Source organism: Ursus arctos, unplaced genomic scaffold (genome assembly GCF_023065955.2).
Source record: "Ursus arctos isolate Adak ecotype North America unplaced genomic scaffold, UrsArc2.0 scaffold_50, whole genome shotgun sequence".
Classification (NCBI taxonomy): domain Eukaryota; kingdom Metazoa; phylum Chordata; class Mammalia; order Carnivora; family Ursidae; genus Ursus; species Ursus arctos.
Window position 1 is genome coordinate 478483 of NW_026623068.1, and position 21850 is coordinate 500332.

The 21850-nt window shown below is 46.0% G+C and overlaps 1 protein-coding gene across 17 annotated transcripts in view; it reads left to right on the forward strand.

The window, feature by feature from the left end:
* The window catches only part of LOC130541832 (thyroid receptor-interacting protein 11-like), a 108125-nt gene extending 88289 nt beyond the window's left edge, over window positions 1–19836 (forward strand). For 3 of the 17 annotated variants that reach the window (XM_057307591.1, XM_057307589.1, XM_057307595.1), the window contains 3 exons: window positions 953–1070; window positions 3247–3321; window positions 4844–19836. In XM_057307591.1, the coding sequence (XP_057163574.1) occupies window positions 14364–15845 (1482 nt within the window). In that variant the 5' untranslated portion in view covers window positions 953–1070; window positions 3247–3321; window positions 4844–14363 and the 3' untranslated portion in view covers window positions 15846–19836. The other 14 variants (XM_057307599.1, XM_057307593.1, XM_057307596.1 and 11 more) reach the window with 10 other exon arrangements.
* The last annotated feature ends 2014 nt before the right edge of the window (window positions 19837–21850 follow it).

The window sequence follows — 21850 nt, forward strand, 5'->3', positions numbered from 1 at the left end:
ATTGCAACACAGCCACTCCCATTTAGCTGCATCTTCTCCATGGCTGCTTTACCAGCATGACAGCAGAGTTGAGTAGTTCCAAGAGAGGCTGTCTGGCCTGCAAAGACTAAAATACTTTCTGGCCATTTACAGTAAATTTGCTAATCCCTGTATTGAGAGGTATGTGCTTGTAGAACGGGGCAGGGAAAATTTTGGCTGCCAGTCTCATTGTCTCATGCACCTTCCCCCGGGGATGTTCCCCTAGCTGCACCAGCAGAGGCAGCGGGTCACAGGCTTTTTGCTGCCACCATCGTGGGAGCTCGTTCTGTTTGATCTCAGGGGCCCAAGACTTTGGGCAGTTGAAGGCTCCCCACTTCGGGCAGCGGGCACCAGGAGGGCCCAGGAAAGCCAGTACCATCACAGAAACAGAATAAAGGGGCAGTGAACCCCTTTAAGGGACCTCAGCTGATCGGTGTCTCCCGACTTCTGTTTTCACACAACCCAAGGATCAAGGACGCAGAGGGTGGGTCTCACCTCAGGCAGCCTGTGCTGCGGTTGGCCCTGCGGGATCCTCTTCCAGTCCAAGGGCTGTGCTTCCTCACGGCGGTCCCCAGCTGCCATCCAGGAGCCGGTCCTGTCTTCGGTGTCTTTCTTGCCTCCTGTGACTCGCCAGCTTTCACTGAGTGGCGTGTCAGACAGACTCAGGGAATCCCAGAGTCCAAAGTGGAAACATGTGCTGCAGCCATTTAGCTCCTTTTCGAAAGCCCAGAAAAAAGCTGTCTGTTCCTTAGAGGCTCGAGGTGTGCCTTTTGGTAGCTTTCCCTCCCCAGTGACCCCTTAGTCAGTTCTTCTGAGGGTCAAGTAGCTGATGCATGGGGAGCGCTTTTTTTTTTTTTTAAAGATTTGACTTTTATTGGGGGGGGAGGGGCAGAGGCAGAGGAAGAATCTTAAGCAGACTCCCCTCTAAGCACAGAGCCCGATGCTGCGCTGGATCCCAGGACCCTGAGATCGTGGCCTGAACCGAAATCATCGTTGGCCGCTCACCCGACTGAGCCAGCCAGGCGCCCCAAGGGGAAGCTCTTTATACTAAAGTAAGAAGTCCTACAGAAGATGTGGGAGTGTATGCTGTCCTTCATCTGCTTTTAATTGTTCTCATTGTCTTTGGGAATTTTAGGCTCTCCTTACCCTTTCCTGTCGTGGGAGTAATGTTCTGGAAGGGTGCTGTGGAGTTTCCTAGCAGAAGTTAGTTCTCGTCTGCCCTAAGCCTTTCCTCCCAGTAGCCTCAGCTAGCTCGTCCATCGCCGCGCTCTGCAGACGGGCAGGCATGTGTGGCAGCTCTGAGAGTGAACGGTTGAGATGGGTGAGCCTGTCTTTTCTGATACATCACGAAGCGGTCCTTTACTCTCTCCTCCTGTGTCCCTCTGTCACCCTCCCTCTCCCCCAAACCAGACCCTCTGATTTTTCCACTAGGTTGGGGGTAGCTGGACCTATAGTTCTGACACTTAACCCATAGGGATCACCTCCTACTAGAAAATGCTTGCTTCTGATTTCTGACCCCATCATGCCAACCCCTAAGACAGCGACCCTCCCCCATCCCTGCTTCCCATCGCTCCTGACTGTCTACATAGGTGAGTTAATATACATACTACATACTACCGTCTACATACACGGTGCTCTTCCCTGCGCAGTTGTTCACATCAGAAACAGGGGTATCATCCTGACCCCCGCTTTTCCTTTGGCCCAGCCTGCACCGGCGACACCACCACCGGATTCTGGACACCGGCATCTGTGTTTCTCTTTGTCTTTCCCCTTTGACCAACTGGTTCTGTATTTCTGGAATAGAAGTAAGGTGGACACGAGGGTGTTAAAAGCATGCATGGCGGGGGGGATGCCGAACAGTCAGCAGGTTGTGGAGCGCCTTGTTTCTTGCCAGGCCTCAGGGGTGTGAGGAGCTGTTGCAGGAGACACGCAGTGTGTGGTTGAAACAGGCCAGAAAGGGGTGTCCTTGCAGTTGGTGAGCTGAGGAGAGAATGCGTTCGAGAATCCTCCTCAGGGCTGAGTGAGTGAGTGGACATGACAGAGATGGAGAGAATGTGCTAGGAGCCCAGAGGGTGACCAGGCTGGGGAGGCAGGTGGTGGAGCAGGGCCGTTAGTGTGTCTCTCTATGTGTGTGTGTGTGTGTGTGTCGTTCTCTGTGAGTCTCTGCGTGTGTGTGTCTGTGTCTCTGTGTTTGTGTCTTTGTGTCTCTGCCTCTCTGTGTGTCTGTGTGTAGGGGTCTGTGTGTCTACATGTCTGTATTTTGTATCTCTGTTTCTCTGTGTCTGTCTCTTCTGTCTGTGTGCCGCTGTGTGTGGGTCTTTGCGTCTCTGTGCGTATGACTGTCTTTGTCTAACTCAGTGTGTATGTTTGTGTGTGTGTGTCTCTGTGTGTGGCTTTCACACTCTCTGCTGCAGCCCACAGTAAAAATACATGTACAGCCCAGGCCAGGCCCCACATCTGTGTACCCGTGTCAGTAAATCAAAGGCACACCCTTGGCGCTTACTAGCGCAGGTCCTGCTGTGCGTGTGGCTTGTATATTTATTTCCTCATGAGTCCTCACAACCCCGTGAGGTGCAGTCAATTTCTCTACTGTGCACACGAGGAAAGCTTGGCCCAGGGAGTTTAGTGACTTGCAGCGCCTCACAGCAGACACGTGGTGGATGGGATCTGACCCCCATTCCCTGGCTGCAGACGCCTGCCCTTTCCCACCCACCGTAGGCGACTCTCACAGAAAAACGTAAATGTACCACAAGACAGTGCTCGCCCTCACTGACGGGGATGCTTTGTGATGTTTGCTGTTGTATCCTATTTGATCCCGCACATGCTGGCCCCGACCCCTCCCCCGCAAACACACAATTGTTTCCTGACCCTCTCTAATCTGTCTCAGTCTGCTTTTTGGAAAATCTGTTAGCTCCTACTTCCCCAGCGCCTCTCAGTGCCTCCCCACCTCCATGCCAGTGGCTGCTCCCCCAGTTCAGGCTCCCTGTGACTTCTTCCCTGGACCTTCTTCCTGGACGGCTCTGAGAATCTCCTAACATTTGTCCTCTATCCATTCTCCACACAGAGACCAAAGTCACCTGAAAAGTACCTTTCTGACCATATCATTCCTGATTTAAATCCCTGAAATAGCCCGTTGCTGTTTGGGGCTTAGTACTCGGTACGTGAAGATGGTCAGTAAATGTATGCGGGAATACAGAATTAGCAAACTTGCTGTGTATTTTTCCTCAGGATGAAGATCTCCCATGAAAATATTTTTGAGGTCGACTTTGCAGTGATTGTCGTGAGAAAGCTGCCCAGCATCCAGTAAGTGTGGCTTGGACTAGAGGACAGAGCCGGGCAGAGTCAGTGGCAGCGGTCGGGAGGGGGCCGGATGCATGCTGGAGACCTCATTTTAGGGGGCCCTCCCCTTGGACCCCCTCCCCGCTTTCTTGCTGGCCCCGGGACCTCATTCCAACCTGTCGAGCAGTCTTCCACATGCAGTACACTCTCCCTTGTGACTGTTCTGTCCATGAACGTCATTTCTCTGAACCTTGAAATGACCTACACTAGTTTCATGATCTGAATTGTTCTGTGTATTTTGTCTACTTCGTTATCTCCAGGGCATAGAGAGGTGCCCAGCCCAGAGCAGATGCGTCATAAATATTGTTTGAGCGAATGAATGGGAGGCTGAACTTAGTCATTTACGGTCTGTGAGATATTCCGGGGGCCACGCTGACCAGGTTTTAAGGAGTTTGCAGAGTTGTAGAGGGCGAGTTTGTGAATCTCTGCTGGGAGCTTTTGTAGCACCGTGTGCAATGCTTCCCATGCATCATCTCACTCAGTGCTCAGAGCAGCCTCGTGAATTCTGGTGGGGAAACCGAGGCACAAAGCAGTGAAGCGAATTTCCATCTCGGCACCTGTGAAGGAAGGGGCGGAGCTGAGATTTAAGCCCTGGCCTCAAGCCCGAGGGTTTGGAAGGGAACTCCCTTCCTTCTTTTTAAATGAGTGATTTCAATAAAATGCCAAGAATTGCCTTTAAAAAAAATTTTGGTGAGCATAAAAGTTTCAGCTTGTCCTTCAAGGATTTCTAATTCTCATCATCTGGAAATAGTTTTCAAGTATGAGGTTGATCTAGTTTACCCTATGAAAACAAGGTTTTCACCCTTTCCAAATACAGGATTCCGTTACAGAAAATATGCTGTTCGGTTGCCGTCTGGCATCTGAGGCTGTGCCTCTGCAGACGATGTCCTAGCCTGTTGGGACCCCGAGTGAACTAAGAGGAAGCGGGCTCTCACTCAAGCCCAGAGGTGCTTCTGGGCTGAAAAACGCATTGGCCTTTGTGTATGGTTGTTGTGATGGAGGATTCGGCTCTCTGAGGTCTGATTTTTTGCATATCCTGGAGGAGGGAGTCATCGCATCAACGTTACTGACTTCAAGTCTGAATAGGAGTCCTTTTTTCAGTGAACTGTGAGCGGTGAGCACTGTGTTAAAGATTTTGTTTGAGAAGAGGCAGAAAACTGGAGACGACTTGGAAAACCTGGAACATCAGGAAAATCCTTGCTGACGTATCCTGAGCGATTTCTGAGTGTTCAGTATTTCATGATGAGATTGTGAGTGGGCATCCGATTCGGAGTGTCCTGCTTAGTGACCTCGCCAGAGCCCGGATCCACTGAAGTGTGAGTGCGTGTGCCGAGGGCCAGACGTCAGGAAGCAGAAGGCCCTGTGGAGTGAGTGGCCCTTGCTTTGAACAGGAGCAGGATGTATTTGCCGTTCCTGGAGTGGGTGTTTGCGGTTCTGCTGAAACTGAGCTCCTTGACTCATTTCTCTCTTTCCCATCTTCCCACAGAGTCAAGCCTTTCTTATCACAACCCATTACAGAACTACATTCGGAGGATCCACTTCAAATCGGCAAGTACCCTTAACCTACGTGGTACGATGTGCACTACAGAACACTCTTTGCTTTTTTCCCCTTTTCCTTTTAAAAGGGGTGTGTGTGTGTCTGTCTGCACCTGCGTGTGAGCGCCCATGATGTCACACAGCATATGCTTCTGCTGATACGTTTATACCGCATCGCATTTACCGTGAAGGGATTTAAAACAGATGTCCATAGGTCCCCGTTCTTCAATCTCTACAAAACAGGTTTCAGTGATTTACAACCAGTGCAAAATAGATTTTTTCCTGAAAATCTCTGTTTCCAGCTTTCCTTGGGAACATCCAATCTGGCAGCATCAGACCCTAAGTCCTAGGTGGCTGCTTCATGGAGGGGGGCTGTCATCCTCCAGTCCCCCCGCACTGCTCCCCGCTGTCTTGTACCTGACCTGCTCCACCTGTTATATCACCTCCTCGGCCCCTGTGCTCCGGGTTTCCCCTCACGTTTTAAGTATGAGTGTTTCCAGCAACTCCCTGCTCACCTCTAAGCCTTTCAGTCCAAGGTAAACCTCTTCCAGAATGTTCCATCGTTTTCAGTCTGTGTCTGGCAGAGTATTCAGGGGGCTTACTAATAATTCAGGTCAGAGGACATGCCCAGAGAGGATGGCCTTCTGGGATGGTGGACACAGATAACACAGGAAACATGAGACAGCGAGACAGGCCTCTGTGCAACCACAGTGCCACAGTCATGCTCCTGGTGAAGAGACTCCCAGAAAGAACATCTCCCCCATCCTTCGTTTCCCTCCTACAGATTATAAGTAGAACCTGTGCAGGCTTTGCCATGTGCTGGCCTGGCTGTTTTCTCCACACTGTCGCTGTCATAACCTTCTGTATATTTGGTGAATACTTGTGTCGGAATGATTACCTATAATGAAGGAGCTAACGCTTTGCATTACCTTTGATCCATCGATGCAGAAATGTATGAAGTAGAAAGTAAAGACCCTGCATAATCTCTCCCCCCACCAAGATAACCAGTGTTCAGAGTGTTTTCTCCTATGGATGAACAGTACACCTAGAGACGGATAAATATCACACAAATACAGTCCAGTGCCTGGCACCTAGAAGGGTCGGTACGTGTTTGCTGAAAGACTGTACATACACACTGAATAAATACATAGGTTGTAGTTCAATATATATTTGTTGAATGAGTGAATCTATGTTTTTCAAAATAGATTTACGCGCAATTATAATAAGGTGAGTAATTTACACATCCTGTTTTCTAACTCGCTCCTTCTGTGTCCTAGTGACTCGTGGCTGTGTTTCTGTCGTCATATATAGGTCTCCCTCATTATTCCTGATGGCTTTCTAGTTCTCCTTGTCCTGGAAATTCCATTTTCCTTATTGTATTCAGGACCAATGGTCCTTTAGATAGCTGTGTTTTTTATGGTTTTCTGTTAAACAGTGTTGTAGAAAGCACAGGGACACGTGTGTATTTGTTGGCTTAAGGAATTGTCCCTTGCGAATTCTAATAGCTACTGCCAAACTATTCTTTGAAACCCTCTTTACAAATTTGTATTTTCATGAGAGTAGATGAGGGTTCTCTTTCCCTACACCCTCATTAACACTGGCTGTTACAATTTTTTTAATTAATAGGTTTGGCAGATGGGCAGAATTTGTTTTAAATGGGAAGTAACTTTGTGCTACTGAGATGGAATAGCTTTCCTTCCTTTTATTGGCCTGTGGGATTTCTTTATAAAATGTCCGTTGGAAATGTGTCAGTTTTTCTTTTCAGTTGGTAGGAATCCTTTAGAAAATAAAGATACCTTCTTTGATAAAAGTCCCTCATCAGCCTTTTTGGGGCAGTTTTTTTGGTTAGTCCTTCGCTTGCTTTTGAACTGTGTGTTTATATCCTTGTAGGCACATTTTCTGGTCCCGTGCTTTATAGTTTCTGATCTTGCCATCATACTGTCCAGAGCTGACGACCAAGAAAGAATTCATGAGATGTCTTTGGTGTCGCAAAAAGGTGATTTTATTAAAGCATGGGGACAGGACCCATGGGTAGAAAGAGCTGTCATGGGGTCATGAGGAGTGGCCCATTATATACTTTCAAGTTGGGAGGGGGTTTGGGATAGTGTAAGTCTCTAAGGAATTTTGGAAGAAAGGTTTCCAGGACTTTGAGGGGGCTAGCTATTGTTGGCAAAAGGTCATTGATTGCTGTCTCATAAAACCTTAGTCATGAGACCCTTCAGCTATATTATCAAGTGAGGCCATATGCTTGAGGGATGATTGCGAACATGTATCTTGGCGGGGGTAGAGATAAAGGAAGTTTCTAAAAAGAATTTTTGTATGTGAAAGTAGGCTTACAGGATCCCGGGAGTGGGAGCTGGGTGAGGATTGTCTTTTGCCGCTACTTAGCAAAGTGTCAACACTGAGGCAGTTGAGTCCATAGAGGAATGTCCTTTGCCTGTTTCAAGGAGTTGTCAATGGGCTATAGGTAGTAGGAAATTTAATAATATCTCTTCTGCTTTGTGTCCCATATCATTTCCCCCTGAACAATTTTGACCCTTAAACCTTTAAGGTTGCTGAGGGTGGAAGGTCTCATCTTCGGTAACTTCTTCCTGCTGAATAGGGCCGTAGAGATGTCCCTACCCGTGGGTCAACGTTGGTCAGTTGGGGCTTCTACAGATATAGGAGTGATGAATTGCAGAGAGGCAGCTGAATCCAAAGGGGACTGCAAGTGTGGATCTTCCCAAGTGGAAAGGATATCTGTTGGCTCAAAGTTATGGCAGGGAAGGAGTCTTGGCACCAAGCAGAGAGACAAGGCAGAAAACAGCAAAACACGATTAGTATAACAAAAAGAAGCCCCAATAAGAGTCCTTTGATAGTTGACAAAAGTCCCTCTCCAGTCCAGGAGTTTAGAGTATCCCTGTCAGAAAGGCAGAAATACTTTGGTGGTAATTTGGAATGTACACACAGCATTCTGTTTTTATGCTAGCACACCTGCCACCTTGTGTAGCAGTGAAGACCTCTGATGCCATTCTCTTTTGTAGAGTATCACTAGGGCTTTGACCGTGTACGTATTAAAGAGCTTCCATGTGCCAGACAACATCCTCTGGTCCCAAAGAGGAAACAAAAATGAATGTTAGGTGGTCATACCAATGTGGCCTTTTTACCAAATCAGTAGTTTGGTATAAACCCTGTATTAGCTTCCATTGGTTATTTTTGAGTATAAAGATTTTCCCCCGCATTATTAACAAGCCAATCCTGTGCATTTCTTGGTCTGAATAGACCGGACTTATGGGATTTATTGGAGTTCAGTCTGGCAAAAGAGTTAATGTTTATTTTATGCTGTGTGCTTGGCTGCACGGTCTAGTGAATTGTTTCCATATCCTTTGAAGTGAGTACAGCTCCCTCCTTAGGTGGTAGGTGTACAGCCTTAATTTCAGGCCCATATTTGATTGGGGAGGTATGGCTTGATAATAATCCCCTTTTCTTCCAAATTGCTCCATGAGCATGCAGGACTAGGAAAGCATATTTGGATCAGTACAAATATAAATTTTTAAGGCTTTGGCAATTGCCAATCACGAGTGAGCACTATAGCATGCCCAGCTTTTTTTATTCCCTCTCCCATGAAACTCTTGCCATCAGGAAACCAACTGTCATCTACATTTGTGATAGGGGAATCTTTTAAATCTGGTTGACCAGAATCAAGCAGATCAATAACCTCTGAACAGTTATGCTCTGTAGAAGTACAATGGTCAGGTCCAGGCATAAGGGCAGATGGGTTTAAAGTCCGACAGGTTTTAAGTATTATTTCAGGCATATATCTGTAAGCATAACCCGGTATTTAATAAGTCGGCCTCCTCTAAGACACTCTGGACCTGATATGAAGTCATTACAGTCAGGGACTGTCCCGTAGTGAGCTTAGAGGCTCGTTTTACCAGGAGGGCTGTTGTATGCTTGGCTAAAGCCTTTACTTGCAATTTTATAGCGAAAGAGGTGGCTTCTAGAATAAATATGACTAACGGATAAAACCATCAAGAAGCCCTCTTTGAGGTCCAGCCTTAACAATGTCCCAATTATAAGGAATCTAAGGAATCACTGGCAAGTGGGAGAAGACTTGTCTCAGGAGATAAGGGCATTCCCAAGTGCATCATCCCATCCAATCATAGGGAAAGTGGGGTCATCCATGATCTCCACAAGTCCATAGTAACCCCGCTGAGTGGGGTGTGCTCTGGCTTTTTAGGAGTGATTTTGTCATCCCAGCCACACAGAATTGGTCACGGTGATAGCTGAGTTACACAATTGTTGGGGACTCAATCCCATTTTTCAGCTGTTCAAATAATCATATGCCCATGGGGTCCTGTTATTATCCCCACAGAATAACAAGGAGATTGTCTCTACACATGAGCTACTGTAGCAATTTCTCTCAAGTTTACCTCAAGTTGTCTAGCTTAGGTAAACAACATTCAAAGACCATCAAAACTAGAATTTAACATCTGCAAAGGTATGTTATTGAAACATAATTTTTCTAAAATCACCCTCGTTTCCAGAGACAGCCAAATCAAGACTAATTTATTTGAAAAACAAGTCCAAACTTGGCCTAATTATTCACATAAGCTCAGCAAGAATAAGGATTGATCATACAGATCTTTTAGAATCTGCTTTGCTGGAACTTTTATAAGGAATCTCTAGGTTGAACTTTCAGTAGCCTCTCCAGGCCAGAAGCCAAGCCGCGTACTTGCCATCCTCTTCATGAGGTCCCCAATAGATCCTGAGGTTCCTGCACCTGCCAGGAAGTGACATTCTTTACTCACCTGGTGAGGCTGCTGGGAACTCTGTAAGCAAGGTATCAGGCCAACAGTTCCAAGGGGCTTCATGGCTCCAGGTTTCATAAAGTCGACCTTGATTCCTTAAAGCTGTCTGGTCATATCTGAGTCTATGCATGTCTCTCTCAGATAGGACATTCCAGTCAAAGCCTTGGTAAAATAACCAGTGTTTCCAATGGTGTCCTGTTACAAGGAGAACAGATTCTTGCTGAATTTATGCAAATGATTATGACCACCATGGAAGAAAGAAAACTTACTGAGACCTTTTGAATTTCAGAGGGTTCGGGTAGACAGACAAGTTAAAGACTTGAATTTGTTCACAAATGAACAAATCTTTGATCTTAAAGATACTGAATACCTGTATTTTTTTCCTAAAAGTCCTTTTTATGAACCTCCTTGAAGATGAAACTCCTTTTGCAGGAGAATAAGAACAATTATAAATGACAAACACTCAGAAATGGACATTGTTAATGATCCGAGAATTCATTATGATGCAACTGACAAGGAAACTCGGTTATTTCTGTGACACGTAACACTTCAATGGCCAGAACATCCAGTGATGATGACCGTATACCAAACAAACAAGCCTCATTAGTCAAGGAGACTCTGTTCACGATGTAAATCTTGGGGAAGTTTGTTAAAACTGTAGAAAAATTTAAGGCACATGCCTAAATAGGATGAGGGATGTTAAAGACCTGATAAAGGCATAACACAGAAACTGGTTTTTCTGGGCAAAGGGAAAACAACTATTTACTACATTTTCTTATCAAGAGCAGACCAACATAAAGTGATTTTAAACCTATGCCATTCTCTCAGCTGTAATTTTAAACACGATTTTTTATAAAATATTATTCCTAAAAATGGTGACTGTATTACTAAATTGGCCAATATACAGTTTAAAAAAGAGCCGACCAACAATTTAAGAAAACTTGTCTTTTTGAACGGAGAGAAAGCAGACTTTCAATCTTATACCAGTATACTTTAAAATCCATTCATTTCAATCTTAGTCCATCCTGATCACGCCTAAAATCCTTTCCAAAGTTTTCCCATCATAAACCTACAACTTCCCTTTTGCATTCACATTTTGTCCCAAGCCATTTCTTTCCCAATGACCAGTCTCGTTTAGGACAAAATTACCTTCTTTTACCTTCAACAGAAATGCATTTCCATTCCTTGTGTCTTTCTTACACTTAGAGAGTTGTTTTTTCTTATTTCCAGTCTTAATTTAGCAGAATTTTTCACTCTTAGTCTCCAGTGAAAACTAAGTAGTAACCGGTTGTGAACTGTTTTCACCAGAACTGTTTAGATGGCAATTTTATGATCCAGTTAAACACAAAGCATGTTTACCAACAGACCCAAATATTCTTAGTTTCTTTGCAATAAAAAGTCAAAAGCACAAACCTACATCTAGTACTCAATGCTTTTTTAGCATTTTATCCTATTTGGAAAAGACCTAGATGTCCAATGAATTTAATCCCATTTATCATCCAAGCAAAACTTTAAAGTTTCAGGTTACCAAAGACTTTGAAAGCTATCTTAACAATTACCTATGAAAACTCTGATGAACAATGAACCATCATTTTAGTCATCTTTTTACTAACAAATAACATGAGCTTATTTGACCTGCAGCAAACCTCGATAGAATAAAAGTTTCATGTTTAGTGCTGATAACTTTAAAGACATGTCTATCTTAATTAAACCATCACACTTAAATACTGAATTATGTTCCACCTGGATCCTCCCTATTGCCCCTTTTTACCTGAGACGCTGGTGGGGGAATCTGGAGTGGGCAATGTTAGGTCTTCTTCGTTCCTTGATAGGGTAGGAGGAGAAGCCAATGGTGCTGGAGGCACTGAGGATGGTTTAGAAGCCAGTTATGCAGGCTGCACCCAAGGTGGTGCAGCAATGGCAGGTGGGGGAGACAGAAGAGGTGAAGTGCTGCCAGAAGACAGAGAAAGGGTTCCCAGTTGCAGAGCTCAGCAGCTCCAACAGAGGAGCAGACGCCATGTTTTCCCACCAACAAGGGGGAACAGGCAGTCCATGCCAGGCTGGAGAAGACAAGGAATCTCCCTGAAACAAAGGGAGTTTCAGCAGCAGCTTGGGAAGGTTCCTTAAAGTCCCCATCCGGAGGCAGACTAACCACAACTGGCTCCAATTACAGCCATTAACCTGGGAAAAGAGGGAGAAGCCCCCACATCTATTAGGAGGAGGAATAGTGAGAAAGTCGAGTCCCCTTCGTCTGGGATGGCCTGTGTCTCCTCCAGCAGCCTAGGTGTACTCAGATAATTATCATCCAATATGTTGGGAGGGAGTTTACTAGCCAGACATGGGCAAACACATTCTGCCCTGTTCCCTGCAGAGGAGAGCTGACAGATCCTACTGAGGGCATGCAGTGTTATAGGAGATAAGTCCTTTCCTAAATTTTACAATCTGAATTGTTTCCAGTTAAAAGTCATCCTAAGGAAGAGTCCTTGGGAACTGAAGAAGCCTACCGAGGCCATGCTCCCAGGAAAGTAAAGAAGGTCCGTTACCAAATCCCCCCCATCCCAGATGGCATCCCACGCAGGATGTCAGAGGTTCCGTGTGTCAAAAGCGACCAGAGGCATCCCTCAAACAAAGAATCGCTATTGATCACCATCCTGCCTTACCACGAAGGCATTCGGAAGAATGCCGGTGTCCCTCGCCTTCCCATGCAGTGGCATGTTAGGCTACCAATAGGTGCCTGGTGAATGGACTGAAATACCATGCCCTACAGTCCTGTGCCCTGAAGGTAGTGTTATTGCCCTGCCATTTTTAACCCATGGAAAACACTAGAAAAGTTTTACAAGGGGCTTACCCAATTTTGTAATTTAAGTCGTTAATAAAGGACATTGACAGAAAACAGTAAAGACAGAAATCCATCATAGTCTAAGGGACATTCCAACACATGTGGTCTTTAGAGCCAACTTCCCTAAGAAATGGTCCCCAGTTGGGTTTTAGTTCAGTCGGCTACTGGTTTCGGCCAGCTCCCAGTGGAGATCCCACGGCCAGAAGCTACTAGACCAGGGATGTGGAGGGGATCACATTAGATCAATCAGGAGTACACCTCACAGGAGTCTTAAGATTGGCAGCCGTGGGGCGCCTGGGTGGCGCAGCGGTTAAGCGTCTGCCTTCGGCTCAGGGCATGATCCCGGCGTTCTGGGATCGAGCCCCACATCAGGCTCCTCTGCTATGAGCCTGCTTCTTCCTCTCCCACTCCCCCTGCTTGCGTTCCCTCTCTTGCTGGCCGTCTCTATCTCTGTCGAATAAATAAATAAAATCTTAAAAAAAAAAAAAAAAAGATTGGCAGCCGTGCTAGTCACTTAAATGGCTGTCCCCTGCACAAGACAGACAACTTGGTATAAGGATGGGAATAAAGAGAGGGCATCCAGTTTCTGGGTCTTTTTACCATCCCGGCCAGGGTACTAACTTCCAGCCAAAAAGGCAGGCTTTCTCTTCCCTGTAGAATAGCCACGGGCTAGAGGATTGCAGCCGGACCTATCGACAGGAAAGTGTTTCTATAAGACCGGACTCCTTCAAGAGCCCCTGGAATGAGAGTAAAGGAAGAAAAAGTACTCACCAAGATGAGACTCTGGACTCAAGCCCCATGATCGGGCACCATATGATGTAGGAAAGACATTAGGGTTAGAAGCTGATAGCCAGGACAGAATTCTTGAGATGTCTTTGGTGCTGCAAAAAGGTGGTTTTATTAAAGCACGGGGACAGGACCCGTGGGCAGAGAGACCTGCCATGAGATCATGAGGAGTGGCCCATTACATACTTTCAAGTTGGGAGGGGGTTTGGGATAGTGTAAGTCTCTAAGGAATTTTGGAAGAAAGGTTTCCAGGACTTTGAGGGGGCTAGCTATTGTTGGCAAAAGGTCATTTATTACCGTCAAATAAAACCTTAGTCATGAGACTCTTCAGCTGTATATCAGTGGGCCATATGCTTGAGGGATGATTCCCAACATGTATCTTGGGGGATAGAGATAAAGGAAATTTCCAAAATAATGTTTATACATTAAAATAGGCTTATAGGATCCTGTGAGTGGGAGTTGGGCTAGGACTGTCTTTTGCCCTTAGCAAAGTGTCAACACCGAGGCAGTTGAGTCCCTAGAGGAATGTCCCTTGCCTGTTTCAAGGAGTTATCAATGGGCTGTAGGTAGTAGGAAATTTATTAATTTCTCTTCTGCTTTGTTTCCCACATCACATTTCACCTCACTTAAAAAAAAATAAGGTGTGGAAAGCACACACCACAGGAGTTTGCATATGGTGATACCACTTAGGGGGGAAGTGGAGGGCCAGGTGCATTTTCCATCGGCAGGCATGCACTTGGGGCCCACCTGGGACAGCCACCCAAGCAGGGGGAGAAGGGGAAGGAGCGCAGCTCTGGTATGGGAAGTTGTGGGGATAAGCGGAGAGGACCAAGACCAGTGGCCAGAGCTGGCCTACTGAAGACCCCAGGTCTTGACCTTTCCTAGCCACCTGGCCTGCAGTGGTTGGGTACCACATGAGCGTTGCCCACAATTGCCTGCTGTCTTTTGATTCTAGGCCTCCTGTGGGCAGCAGTACTGGGACACGTGGTGGGGTAGTCCGACTGCACTGGATTCATTTCGCAGAGCAGACCAGGTCAGTTTTATGACCCACAGAGATGCTGCCTTGGGTTGGTGGCCTGGGCTCCGGCCTAGGCCATTCCCTGGGGGAAGTGGATGGCAGTGAGACTTCTTTCACCAGCCACATCGCTTTCACTGGACATGTGCTGAGAAAGGGAACTTTCCATGGCAATGACATGGACTTTGCTTATGTCATTGCATCCCAGACACAAATCAATAGACTCCTCAAGGACATTGAAACACTGGAGGCTGAAGTGAGACAATGGAAGCATTTGTTCCAGTCTTCATCCCAGGGACCAAAGAGCTTAGACTCAAATGAAATTTGGAAACTGAAGACCACCATCAGGGACCTAGAACAACAACGGATGAGGGAGCTAGACGAACACCAACTTGAAGTAGCAGTGTTACAGAATATCCACCAGAAGCAACTGGCAGACGTCATTGACAGGCACCGCAAACAACTATGCGAGTATGAACAATGGATCGAAGACCTCCAACATCAAGAGTCTCCCGGGAATGGGAAAGATGACTTACTTCAAGAAAGGGAAACTGAGCTTAGAAGGATGGAGCAACAACTTGCAGAGATGGAGCGGCTGGACGACAATCTGAACAACGTTGCTTCTGATCTCAGAGCAGAAAACCAGAAGTTGGTTTTGGCACTCCAAGATGCAAGACACCAGCTGGAAGAATCGATTCTCCGTAACAACGAGGAGTGTCTGGAAAACAACATTGCTGTGAGGGCTTTAAAGATCGAAAAAGGGCGGTTAGTAGCAAAATTGTGTCGGGCTGAGAAGAAGGCGTTGGAAGAGAAGAGGAAGTACAAGCAAACCATCAAGAAATTGTTACCTTTAGAGCACGCACGTTTGATCCAACTCATGCAAGAGAAAGACCTGGAAATATTCCACCTCCAAAAGAAGATCGAGCAGATGGACGCCGACCACAGAGAAACCAAGGACATGCTGTCCTCTGCTTTGGAGGAGCAGAAGCAATTGACACAGGTCATTAAAGAAAAAGCCTCAAGAAGCAATGACCTTTTAGAGCAAACCGTGGAGGACAAAGACATGCGTCTCACCTCCGTGACCGACGAAAATCATCATCTGAAAGAAGAACTGGAGCGCCTGAGACAACAGAGTCGCCCTGTACCTGACCCTAAAATCCTCGAACTGGAGTGTGAAGTCTTCCAACTGAACGAGTTAAAAGATGACCTCGAGGAGGAAGTAAAGGAACAACAGAAGATCATTCACAACCAGCAGCAGGGGAAGATAAGACTGCTTCAGTCTCTACAGGAGCAGAAGCAGAAAGTGGACCATCTTCAATCCCAGCAGGAGCAGCTGCATATTGAACGCGCTCAGCTCCTTTCAGCGAAAGACCAGGGGATTCAGAATTTGCAGGACCTCACAGACCAAATGAAAGCCCAGCTACCTGACAAAAGCCAGCACATTCCAGCAGAGCACTGTGACGACGTTCAAGTCACAAGCAGTCAGCCTCTTCCTGGAGAGAACGGAAGTGAAAAAGTATGATTTATTATTAAGTCAAGAAGAGGAAGAACTTAAACTATCAAGGAGCAAGAAGTCATTGCCAGCTACAGGAAACATCAGTTTGGATTCAGAAGTCAATCAAGGCAACTAGGCGTGGAATCAGCCTTCGGAAAAGGAGAAATAGTGGAAGAAGCCAAGATCCCAAGGCCACGCCAACGCACTGTGGGCATTGGACCCTGCTCCACCTCTCAATGAGTATCTTGTGAGTTAATGTCTTTACCATTTAAACCAAATGGAGGGGCACCGGGTAGGCTCAGTCGGTTGAGAGGCCAACTCTTGTTTTCGGCTCAGGTCATGATCTCAGGGTCCTGGGATCGAGCCCTGTGTCATGCTCCTCACTCAGCAAGGGGGCTGTTCCAGGATTCTCTCTCCCTCTACTCCCCCCCCCACTCTCTCGCTCTCTCTCAAATAAATCAACCTTTTAAAAAAGTAATAAACCAAATGGAGTTGGTCTTCTGTTACTTACACCCTGAAACATCCTAAGTGATATCCTGAGCACATTAGCTCATTTCCATTTGCTTGAGGAGTAAGCTGAAAGGGGTAGAGGTTGCCTGTGTGTGTGTGTGCGCGCGATGTCACCCAGCTCAGTCTGAGCTCCCAGAAGCACATAGATATTATATCTTCTCTTCATATCCACTGACAGGGCTTACTGCTGCCTTGAGTACAGTTGGTGCTAATCCTGTACGAACATGTCCTCCCCCGTCTCCCACAGACAGCCATGTGCCCACATCCACAGACACCCATAAGGAAGCACATACCTTCGGCTACTCAAGGCAGTAACTCAACACAGAAACACACAGCGTATGCATTAAGGGACACAGTTACCTACAAGACCAGACTGTCCCAAGGAAAACCGACCCACAGAGTTTTACACGGGTGAACAGCTTCTGTTGTTTGAAACAGTGCTTTTCAAACAAAGAATTGTTATCCATCCATATCATAAAATCAACGTAGTAGTCTGCAAATCCCCATCTTAGAAAATGCTGTCAACCAGAGTAAATAGAAAATATCCGTATCCATTACACACTGTAAGAGTTAAAGACTGTTTTCTGAAGCTTTTGTTGAAGTGTGTGTTCAGGGTATAAGTGCCATGAAAAATCTGTTCTCCAAACAAAACAAAATGCATAGTTACCAGAGGGAAAGGGGGAGGATGGGTGAAATTGGTGAAGGGGATTAAGACGTACAAACTTCCAGTTAGAGAAATAACTCACAAAAACAAAAGCAGATGTTGGAATATTGTAAATAATATAGTAACAACTGTACCGTAACAGTGACTGTATTGAGTTGTGGTGAGCGCTTAGTAATGTACAGACTTATCGAATCACTATGTTGCACAACTGGAAGTGACATAACATTGTACAGATCAACGATACTTCAGTAATTAAAAGAAAATTGTGTTCTCACTGTTGGTGCTTTGATGAGCACTGTCCTCAGAGGCATCATCTAGTGCCATCTAGTGGTAAAAGCCACATCTGCAGTTGAAGCAAGAACCACAGACCAGTGATGAGAACAGTCCTCAAACATGGATGTCTGGTTGGAAGGAACATTCCAAATGACTGGCCAACCCTGACATCCGGTGCCAGAACCCTTCAACAACACCAAGCCACTCCCTGAGCACGCCCCACAAAGAAGGCACTCGCTCCACCACTCAGCAGCTCTACCTGCTGAAAAGCTGACCAAGCTGCCTTCCTCTAGGAGCTCCTCCCTGTACTTCCTACTGCCCTCTCCTGGATGACAAGGAGCAGCTGCTGCATTCGCCCTCAGTTTAACACTATGGATCCAGTTCAAGCAATACCTGTCCAGTGTCTGCTAAGTGCCAGGCATTGGGGATACCGTGGGGAGCCCGGGAAGAGCAGACACAAAGAGACATAAGAGCTTATGCCAGATGAAGGACAACAGCATGGGGGATGGAAGGACCTGCACTAGAGAAGGTAAAAGGGAGGCCTCCCTGAAAAGGGAAGGCCACGTGGAGCCCCACAGAATCGGAGAGAGCTGTGCAAAAGGCATTCCAGACAGGACACACAACAGATAGAAATGCTCTGGGGCAGGAAGCGCCTTGGAATGTTCCAGTAGCAGAAGGCAGGCAGGGAGGCTGAAGAACAGCAGAGAAACAGGAGAAACATCAGAGATTTCTGGGGTGTGTACATATGTGTTTTAACTTCTCTGTTTAAAATTTTTCTACACTAACCATATGTCATATTTCATTCTAAGACACCATCGACTGCAAGACTGAGAAAAGAAGAAACACTGCCAGTGTTTTTATTGCTTAGAATTCTAATTTTGTGTTTATGAAAAAGCCCTTTTAGACTTATTTGAACAGAATGAAAGGAAAAAGATGAGTGACATGGGTTGGTTAGGTCTTCCCTTTCAGGATATCTGGGAGTTTCCACACAGCATTGACCTTCGTGCAGCCAAGCACACTGGCGAGGCTGCGCTTCTGAAGAGATCGCCATCATCGGCTCTGAGATTTCTTTCCAAGCTCCTGACCCTCCAGGTGTAGGCTGTGTTACTGAGTCTTTCTTGGTCTGATCAGAAGGTATCGATGGATGGTTCTCGAACAGCAATTAGGATTTGTGCCCCTTCTTCAAATGGCCCCTAGATGGTACGTGGACTGAGGAACCCACGGGCTGTGGGTGCAGCAGTCCAACCACTCCACGAGGAAGACTGAGCACGTCCATGTGCACACGTAATGACAACTCTAACACGATGCTCCAGTGACTGCAGGACACACCAGGAAGAAATCAGGGGCGCCTGGGTGGCACAGTCTGTTGGGCAGCCGACCCCTGGTTGTGGCTCAGATTGTGATCTCAGACTCTTGAGATTGAGGCCCATGTCTGGCTCTGCAATGGGCGTGGAGCCTGCTTGGGATCTTTCTCTCTCCCCTGCCCTCCCCACCAGTGCTCACATGTGTTCTCACTCTCTCTCTCAGAAAGTTAAATAAATATACATTGAAATAAAGTGCAAAGAATGAAAGATTTCAGATTTAGAAAGACCTTTTAACAGCGTTCATTCAATCCACTATTGCCCTGAAATGTTCATGACATTCACATACCACCTGCTGCATTTAATAGTCCTTTAGATCAACTCACTTCTTTTAGCACCCAGCTCTGACGTGCTACCTAATATTTTCTTCTAACACACCCTGTAATCAATACCTTTGAAAATGTAACACATCTACCGGGGTGCCACCTAAAGTCATCTCACATTTCTCCCGTGGGAAACGCGGATCTGGTCCAGCCACCTGTTCATTCAAGAAGCACTGACTGACTTTGCCCTATCGGCAGGAGTGTCACCTGCAACAGTGGGAACTTGCCAGGAGAGGTGTGACATGCCCTCCAGCGGGCAGTTCTTCGTCTGAGGGAATGGGAAGGCGCCCTCCCCGCTCTCCCAGCCAGTGAGGGTCGAGGCTGGGGCTGCTTCATTTCACTTCTAATCAACAGTGCTGAGTGCTGACTCCAGTGCCAGGCATTACTCCGCATGCTGGACAAACAGGAACACGTACAACCCTCGGAAGCAGCCTATGTGGAAGGCACCGCTTTACAGACAGAGGTCAAGGCTGTTTCCTCAAGCTGTGCAACCTTGCAGGAAACTTCATTCTATTGCTTTTCAAACCTACTTACCCACTTGGACTTCCATCCCTCCCCCAACACTTCAGTTGCGCAAACGGTGTCTGTGTGGATGTGTGTGTGTATTTATACGCAGGGTACGTACATATATACGTACCTACGATGTATATTTATGCAATTGCAAAAATCAATCCGATACTCTTCGCATCGGTTTTCAAGTTTGGAATGTTAACTGCAGGCTGCATACTGGCCTGTAAGATATTGCTCTACCTCTCATTTTTATCGTTGTTCTTTTGCATGGACTAGTCTCAGTGTTTGGTTTCTATTTCTTGTTGGTTTCGTTCTTGGTTATAAATGGAAGGCAGGAAGCAAAGTCTTAAGGGCAATAAACTTTGTACCTACACAGACTTTCAGTTTGTTTCCCTTCTTGTGAGCGCCGTTGCTTTCCTCAGCAGATCCGCAAGGCCTTAAGTGTTTAATTATCTTAAAAAGCAAAAAGAAAACACTACGAAAAACAGGGGCACTGTGTGGCTCAATTGATGACGTGTCTGACTCTTGATTTTGGCCCAGGTCATGACCTCAGGGTCGTGAGATCAAGCCCCGTGATCAGGCTCCATGCTCAGTGCAGACTGTGCTTGTCCCTCTGCCCTTCCCCCCATCCCGATCTTTCTCTCTCTCTCTCAAATAAATAAATAAATAAATATTAAAAAACAAAAACAAAAAACAGCACTGGGACTAACATAATCAAAAATTCAAAAAAAAAAAAAAAAAAAACAACGCTGGGCCTCAATTAATTAAGACTCAAAGGTATCTTTTCCTCCCAATGGAAGCTACTGGAATTGCCTTCTGGCTTCATCTAACAGCCAATTACTTCACAAGGATTAACAGGATCTAAAATCTACTCTCTCTGTTGCAAGTAGTCTCTGAGCACTGTAGAAGACATTAATGGAAAAAGAACCAACATTCACGAGAGGGATGAGGAGGAGAAGCCAATCAGAAAGTTCTTGTGGTACAATGTCTCATATCTGTCTTAAGCAATAAAAAAAAAAAACAGATAATGCAGAATAGAATAATAGGACGCCATGGATCTGAGTAATGATCTAAAGTCCTTTTGGAAAAAATAAAACTTTTTTTTTTAAAGATTTTATTTATTTATTTGACACAGAGAGACAGCCAGCGAGAGAGGGAACACAAGCAGGGGGAGTGGGAGAGAAAGAAGCAGGCTCCTAGCGGAAGAGCCCGACGTGGGGCATGATCCCAGAACTCCGGGATCACGCCCTGAGCCGAAGGCAGATGCTTAACGACTGAGCCACGCAGGCGCCCCGAAATAAAATTTTAAAGAACACGTATTCTGAATATTTTCTCCCAGTCTGTCTTGCCTGTTCATTTTCTTAGTGTATCTATTTTTCCTTTGTAATTAGTGCTTTTTGTGTTCTGTATACAAAACATTTGCCTACCCCAAAGTTGTCAAGATATTTTCTCATGTTTTCATACTAAAGTTTTATGGCTCTAGCTTCTTTTTTTAAAGATTTATTTATTTGAGAGCGAGTGTGCAGGGGGAAGGGCCTAGAGAAAGAATCTCAAGGAGACCCCCGTTGAGCGTGGAGCCTGATACAGTGCTTGACTCCACAGGGGGCTCCACTCAGGGCTTGATATAGGGCTCGATCCCCCCTGAGATCGTGACCTGAGCCAAAATCAAGAGTCAGACCCTTAAGGGACTGAGCCAGCCAGGTGCCCCTGGTGCAAGGTTTTGTATTTGGGTTTATGATCCATCCCAAATTAATGTGTGTGTACAGAATGAGCTAAGGGTCAAGGTCCGTTTTGTTTCCACCTGAATATCCAGTTCACCCAGAATTATTCACTAAAAAGACTTTCCTTTCTCCCACTGAACTGACTTGACCTCTGGGCAAAAATCAATCGACAGTACTTGTGATTGGTCTACTTTTGGACTCTATTCTATTTCATTGATCTATCTTTATACCAAAGACTTTGATTACTGTGGCGTTACTGTCAGTTTTTTTTTTTTTTTAAGATTTTTTCTTTTATTTATTCGACAGAGATAGAGACAGCCAGCGAGAGAGGGAACACAAGCAGGGGGAGTGGGAGAGGAAGAAGCAGGCTCATAGCAGAAGAGCCTGATGTGGGGCTCGATCCCAGATCGCCGGGATCACGCCCTGAGCCGAAGGCAGACGCTTAACTGCTGTGCCACCCAGGCGCCCCCGTTACTGTCAGTCTTAAAATTAAGCAGGAATAAGCAGTGTACATTCTTCAACTGTGTTCTTCTTTTGCAGACCTTTTAGGCTATTCTAGACCTTTGCATTTCCATGTACATTTTAGAATCAACTTGTTCATTTCTTCTAAAAAAAAGGAAGATGGCTAGGGGCGCCTGGGTGGCTAAGTCAGGCATTTGCCTTCGGCTTA